This window comes from Euleptes europaea, chromosome 7 (genome assembly GCF_029931775.1).
Source record: "Euleptes europaea isolate rEulEur1 chromosome 7, rEulEur1.hap1, whole genome shotgun sequence".
NCBI classification, from domain to species: domain Eukaryota; kingdom Metazoa; phylum Chordata; class Lepidosauria; order Squamata; family Sphaerodactylidae; genus Euleptes; species Euleptes europaea.
This window is the reverse complement of record NC_079318.1, coordinates 59,367,956-59,375,426: the sequence shown is the minus strand read 5'-3', so window position 1 is coordinate 59,375,426 and position 7,471 is coordinate 59,367,956. Positions and strand designations below refer to the sequence as shown.

General features: G+C 43.6%; 1 protein-coding gene across 2 annotated transcripts in view; it reads right to left on the bottom strand.

Moving 5' to 3' along the window:
* Positions 1-561: 561 nt before the first annotated feature.
* EPAS1 (endothelial PAS domain protein 1) overlaps positions 562-7,471 on the bottom strand; it is a 125,517-nt gene continuing 118,607 nt past the window's right edge. Inside the window, exons 12-16 of one of the 2 annotated variants that reach the window (XM_056852741.1) lie at positions 5,916-6,406; positions 3,156-3,278; positions 2,916-3,037; positions 1,746-1,925; positions 562-1,204 (exon numbers count right to left, since the gene is read on the bottom strand). In XM_056852741.1, the coding sequence (XP_056708719.1) occupies positions 1,053-1,204; positions 1,746-1,925; positions 2,916-3,037; positions 3,156-3,278; positions 5,916-6,406 (1,068 nt within the window). In that variant the 3' untranslated portion in view covers positions 562-1,052. Of the gene's footprint in view, positions 1,205-1,745; positions 1,926-2,915; positions 3,040-3,155; positions 3,279-5,915; positions 6,407-7,471 lie in introns of both variants that reach the window. The other variant, XM_056852742.1, reaches the window with a different exon arrangement.

Genomic DNA, 7,471 nt, shown 5'->3' with positions numbered 1-7,471 from the left:
ACCAATATATGATAAATATTTAGCCCAGAAAAATATCAAAGACTCAGTTATGTTTTGTATAAAAAATTGGAGGATTAAAAATCAGAGACTGAAAACATCTCTCTAACAATCCAGAATCCCTTGTTAATCTCCTTTACTCCCAACTCTGATTCATTCCCAAACTCCTTACTCAGAGAGCTTACTCAGTCCGGATCACAAAGAAGTTGGAAGCAGGAGTACTGCCATTTTGAATTCTTCTCATGACCATGCTCAGAAAAATCTAAGATGGCAGCACCCATCCCACCTGTTTAATTAAGATGATGCTGAGTTTTATCCTGGAGTTGGGTAGATTCTGGTGGGGAAGGCACCTTGGTATTCTAAAACCCATGGCAGCTACTTGCCTAATTAACTTCAGCTCTTCTATAGGGAAAAAATAACCCTCAGTCCTCAAATCATGGCCAGCCCAAGAAAAATTCTAAGCCAAATAGCCGCACTTCAAGATGCAAGTGATCCTTAGATGCTAAGTTCCCAACACATTGTAAGATATATGGCCGAATCAAGCTACTGCTTGCAAGGAAAGGCAGAGAGTAGAGAATCTAAGAACAGGCAGTGAGTATTTTATTTGAAGAAGCCTGTGCTGACTCTGATTAGGGAAAAGATTTTTTTCACTTATCTTTGGCAATAAAAATAAAATCTTTGCAATAATGAAGCCGAAGTATTACATACAGGCATTAGCACACCACATCTTTTTTTTAATTAGAATGAATATCGAGGAAGTTTTAGAACATATAAATTACACACAGTGAAGGGGGAATTATATAATATAAACTTTCTAAGGAACATTTTATCGAAATAGAAGGAAAAAATACAGTAGATGCATATTTCTTTTAATACAAACAAGAAAGTGAGTAACTTCACAAAAAAGGCCACTATTTGGTAACGTGACAAGTTCGATAGGTAAGTAAAATCTTGTAACAGTGTAATCAATATTAGAAATTGTCTACTTGCAAAAATAGATTTAAAAACTGAAGCTGTTTGGAGCGGTACAGGCCACATAACCCTGCAGAGTGGACTCAAGTCGCCTGGTCGAGAGCTCGCAGCAATTCACTCCCCTGCAGGAGCGTCGAGCTGCCCAGCACCGGGACGTTAACCTCACAGTCATACCTGGTCAATTCTGGCAACAAATAAGGTTCAAAAGATGGCCCGAGTAGGCGGCTCGTTACTCCTGAAACGAGATGGTTTTGAATGTTACCTCAATGCCATTTTCAGCTGTTTCTCACACTTTTTGAGTGCAACCATTCTAAAAACAATTGTTTCACTAACAAAAATTACATTTTTAAAAATTGTGCTTTGGGGGGGCACAGGAAAAAAACAACAACCAGGGGGATAGGAGGAGGAAGAGGAGGAAGAAGAAGAGTTGGTTTTTAAGGAGAATCAAACTGGCTTACAAGTGCCTTCCCTTCCCCTCCCCACAACAAACACCCTGTGAGGCAGGGGGGCTGAGAGAGCTCTAAGAGAACTGTGACTAGCCCAAGGTCACCCAGCTGGCTTCATGTGTAGGAGTTGGGAAACCAACCCAGTTCACCAGATTAGTGTCTTCCACTCATGTGGAGGAGTGAGGAATCAAACCCGGTTCTCCAGATTAGAGTCCACCACTCTTAACCACTACACCACGCTGGCTTCCTTGGACCAGCAGTGTAAATGCAAACTTCCAGAATCCAACTGAAAAAGAAAAGTTTTGAAGTTTGATCAGCACCAGACTTTACCTGACATCCTACGAGCTTGTGGCACACGGAAGTCCTGATAAGGGGAACTGTAGAAGTGGGGGGAGAATGTGGCTTTAGGATGATCAGCAGGGTTTCCAGAGGAGGGGGGCGGCTGCTGCTGCCGTTGTTCCATATTCAATGGCTGGCCCGAGCCTCTTTGTGGGTTACAAAGAAACTCATCTACAATTGAAAGTAAGAATTAAAACAAACATGAGCTACCTGTTGTCGAACATGAACTTTGGCCTGATCCAGACAGAATTCATATTTTCGACACTTGACATATACTATTTTGCCAAAAAGGTATTTTCCTGATCTTTCCAGACATTCCTCATAGGTTGCTTTTTTCTGTACTTTTCCAGCTCTGCAATATCATTTTTGAGATACAGCGTCCAGAACTGTACGTAGTATTCCAAATGCAGATGTACCATAGTACGTTACAGTATTGGCCATTTTATTCTCAACCCCTTTTCTAATACTCCCCAGTATGGAGTTTGCCTTTTTTTTACTACTGGCACACACTGACTTGTCATTTGTATCAAGCAATCCTCTACAACCCCAAGACCTTTCAATCTTGGTCTCTACCACTTCAGACCCCAACAGCCTATACAGCTTGAAGCTGAGGGAGAGCATGACTGTGAAAGTTAGACTTAGAAGAAGAGTAGGTTTTTATACCCTGCATTTCTCTACCTTAAGGAGTCTCAAAGCGGCTTACAATCACAATCCCTTCCTCTCCCCACAAGAAGTGAACTGTGGCTCACGAAAGCTCATACCCTACCAGAAAATATTTTTGTTAGTCTTTAAGGTGCTACTGGGACTCTTGCCCTTTTCTGCTACTGCAGACAGACTAACACGGCTACCCACTGTGAATTATCTCCCCACAACAGACACCTTGTAAAGTAGGTGGGGCTGAGAGAGTTCTGAGAGAACTGTGAGTAGCCCTGCAGGCTTCAGGTGAAGGAGTGGGGAATCTAACCTGGTTCTCCAGATAAGAGAGGCAGATTCTAAATCACTACACCATGCTGGCTCTCAATGGGGTGGGGAGGAGGCAAGGCATACAGATGGATCACCTGTACATCTGCTGGTTTTCTATCAACAACTGTTGTGCATTGACATACCTCACCACATGGTGCTCCACTTCTGCTAGCTTTAATACTGCCATTTTCTTCTTACCATTAAGAACACTTGTGCTGAGCGATTTCCTCTCCGTCAGCAATGCACAGTTTTCACCTTTGAGAATTTTCATCCTTTTCCACATAAGGTGAGTTGGGTTGATGGCAGAGGCGTCTCCCTGTGTCTGTTGGGAGAAAGGAGGATAAGCCTATGTCATTCAGAAAGGGCAACAATTTTTTTTTTAAAAAGTCCTTTTGCTTTAAGTTTATGATGGGCATAGAGAACAGTGATCAAGGTCAGGTTACCCCATTGGGATGCTGAAACGCTTGTTCCTCGTAGTCTAGCTGCCGCTTCAGCTTCAAGCTGTTGGCAAGAGCCATCCGCGAAATGTTTATGTCCCGCTGTCCAAAGCTCTCCAGTGACCTAGAAAGGCAAGACCCATTCTCTTTTATTCCTTTCATACCAGAGCAATGAGATGTGCTGAGCTGTGATTCCTAATACAGCTCTGAGTGATTCATTGGCCAAAATACCCTTGGAACACCATTTTTGAGAGACAACTGGCTGCAGGAGACAGCGACAGGACAACCAATAAATGATGAAATACAGATTCTTTGTTTCTTATAAAGCCACACCATTCATTCATGAGCAAAAACTTTTCAAGCAGAAAAGCCAAAGCGAAGAATATATGAAGGCTTGAATAAACCACGTGAATGGATAAATAAATACTTCTCCATCACCGATTTTTTTTTGCCCTCAAGTCTGAATTATGGCAACCCCGTGTGGGGCTTTCAAGGCAAGAGACATTCAGAGGTGGTTTGCCATTGACTGCCGCGTTACGACTTTTGTATTCCTTGGAGGTCTCCCATCCAAATATTTGCAAGGGTTGACCCCACTTAGCTTCTGAGATCTGATGAGGTGAGGCTACCCTGGACTACCCAGGTCACTATTTTTGCATTTCACAAAAAAAGTTTTCTAAGGGAAGAATCTATTTCCACAGTCCTGCCGGCATCTGGGTGGCGCATGCTGGCATTTGTGGCCCCAGTGCTGGTGTGCAGGGCTGGACACCAGTTGCTGGCCGCTGCCGTGGCAGCGCCGGGCAGTGCTGGAGCCTTTGCCGATGTCCGGACGCTGGCAAAGGCTGCGTCGTCGTCCCGGGAGGCATTCCCGGGGTGTCCTGGCGCAGGCCGAGGGGCGACTAGCATTTTTTGGTCAGACTATTTTAATGTTATTAGTTATTACAAGGTTTTAGATAACAGATTGTAATGGCCTTTGGCCGCAAACAATAAACTTTATTGTATCATATCATTGCAAGCCAATACAGATTAGGACTGGGGAGACATGGGTTCAAATCCCCACACAGCTATAAAGCTTGCAAGAAGACTTTTTGGCTAGACACAGGCTGCAATCTGGAGAACACTTTCTGGGATTAAGCCCTATTGAATAGAATGGGACTTACTTCCAAGGAGATCTGTTTAGGATTGCTCCCACAGTTGTTCAGGCTATCCCTTGGGGTTGATGTGAGGATAAAAAGGAGGAGCACATACTCTTCCTTAGGGTCCTTGGAGAAAGGCTGGGCCAGAAAGAGATAGATGCCTACAATCTTTTAAAAATCCACATATCCATGATAATAGTCTTACTTTAAAGGAAAAAAAAAACCCTCTATGAGAACCTCTCTAAGCAGACATGAGGACAACACTGACCTCTTTCTGACTCCTAGCCCACTCTTCCTGATTTGACTGCTCTGCTGGCAACCTTCCAGTTTTCATGAGATGATAAACTTCCCCATGAGGTTTTACTTCTGGGACTGTCAAGTTTATTATGGTCATACTTCCAACTTTTTGTTTCAGCCACTTATTTATCTTATTTAAATAAGTGGTACCCCACCTTTTTATAGAGAGAGCTAAGGCAGCGCACAAAAAATGAATGGCCATTTATTTATGGGAGGTTTTCCTTTGGATTTGCCACTCTCTAGATGCACATTTTCCCCATCCAAGTTCTCAAAAAACAACAATAAGCCTCCAAGCAGAGTTTTGAGAATTTGGATGGGGAAAATGTGCATTTGGAGAGTGGCAAATCCAAGGCAAAACCTGCTACGAATAAATGGCCAATGTCTTTGAAACAGATTCACGTCTACTGAAAATAAAAATAGCTAAAACATATGCCAATCCAAACCTAAACTCCTGTACAAAACACTCTCTTTAGACATTCAGCCTTGCAAAGCTTCTGGACCTGGACCAAAATAGAAGCCTTCCTCACTTGTTCTGGAAGGCTACTGCACAAGGAAAGGGTAATGGCAGGACAGGTCCTTGAAAGGGCAGAGGCTGCTCTTACCTGCTTATGAGGGACAACCAGCAAGCCCTGACAGGAGGGCCAGAGTTGCCACACAGCTCCACATGAGTTCCTTCAAGTATGCACATCCCAAGCCTAGAAGGGCTTCAAAGGTAAGCACTAGTGCCGTGATAGGAACCCAGAAACATACTGGTTGCCAGTGCGATGTTCCCAGCACAGGTATAATATGCGTATTGCAGCTAGCACACTTCCCTCAGGGCCAAGAATGAACAGCTTTCCTATTGCTTTGTCTTATCTAAACATGCCGACTTCTTACCCTTAATTATTTTTGTTGTTTGGGGAAGTCAATTACAACATATTTTTAAAACCACTTTGAAGTCCATCTGGAATCAAGGGAAGGGAAGTCACAGATGTCAAAAAAAAAAAAGACAACTCCTCTCTCACTTTTCAACTCAGCAGGAAAATACACATTTTCAAAGCAGGCAAACAGAAGTTTGGGGCTTTTGAGCTACTTCGCACATTACTTTGGGTTGGCTTTTACCATGTGACAGTTCTCTACTCCCTTGCAACACAAAACAGATGCAGCAAAAACTGTATTCTCCCAAAGTTTTATTTCGGAGTCTTGCAGACGAGACCCATGAGCTACGGACTTACATGTGTACATGGCTAATGCAACTCAAAATCATGCATGGCTCCATCCCCTGCCCTCCAACAGGATGTTCGAACCAGCCCAACCATTTAAGAATAGTTACACTTTATGTCTGGAGTTACCTTTTCTTATACAAGTTCATGTTGGGCAAATGCAACGGTGGTCCTGATGGAGAGCTGGTGAGGACTCCGGAGCACTTGTTGCCCGCTACTCTCCATTTTGTAGGGATGTACTGTAATGGAGGATCAGGTGGCCACTGAGTATTTGGTCTTCCACCCATTGAAGACAGTGGAGTGCTGGCTTGTGCATAGTAGGGCAGTAACGATGCTGACTGGCTCCCATGGTGGAAGAATGCTGGTGGTCCAGTTTCCTGGCCTGTGTTCATGTTTTTGCCAGACATCTGCTGGCAGTATTTTTCTGGAAGGAACTGGTTTTGTGAGGGAGGAGCAAGGGGCTGAAAAAGGTTGCTCATGTTACTTAAGCTCTGCTGTGTGAGCTGGGCGCTTTCAGAGAGAGGACGTTCTTCTTGGCAGATAGGACTGAGCTGGAAATCTTCTCCATCCATGGGAATGTAAGGAGCTAAGGTTTCAAGGTCCAGCTCATTGAAGTCAGTCTGTCCAAAGAAAATGGGGTGGCGGAGGGGGGAAAATAACAATTAGAACCATAGTACATGAAGTTTCCAGAAACGAGCTTGTCTCCCACCCATGTCCTAATATGATATCAAAGACAGAAGTCCTTCCAGACAATAGAAAATAGTTTCCTATCACTGCATTTTAAAAAAAAATCTTCCTGCGTTCATGCTATCAGCTGCTTTATGTGCTGTTTGTAAATGGCAGAAAGGCAGGATATCAATTTACCATGAATAAAATGAGTGGGGTGGAATTAGTATCCTGCTGTTGTCCAGCCCAACTTCCATATGTTACTTAGAGGAAGAGGAAGAAGAAGAAGAGTTGGTTTTTATATGCCGACTTTCTCTACCACTTAAGGAAAAATCAAACCAGCTTACAATCACCTTCCCTTCTCCCCACAACAGACACCCTGTGAGGTAGGTGGGGCTGAGAGAGCTCTAAGAGAGCTGTGACTAGCCCAAGGTCACCCAGCCGGCTTCATGGGTAGGAGTGGGGAAACTAATCCAGTTCACTAGATTACCCTCCGCCATTCATGCGGAGAAGTGGGGAATCAAACCCGGTTCTCCATGTGGGAATTTAGCATTTTGCATAGTTGTGAACGTGCATAACTTGTTATGTTCACAACTTGTTGTATGTAGAGCCCATCAATGTGTGCAGATTGCAGGCTTACAGTCTCCTATATGTTTAGGACCTCAGATGCCCTTTTTATTGCCAGTGAGAAACATATCCATATGCAATCCAGAATCTCGGCAACACTGTCTTGGGGAAGGTACTACTGTATGTATGCCTTGCAACTCTGAATGAATCCGTTCAATCCCAAAAAGTTATGTGTAAGTAAAACTTCAGTCTGAATGAAGTGGTCTCATAAGCAGTGGCGATTCTTCCCACTTCAAGTCTATTTCCTCCTTTTTTGGACATTATTTGAACTCATGGCGTTATTTGGAGGAGCCATTTTGCATTACAAATGCTTTTCTGGGACTAAGAGCCACTGAATTATGTGGGAGTACATCTGCGTAGACCTGCTTATGATTGTTCCCAAACAGAAATTC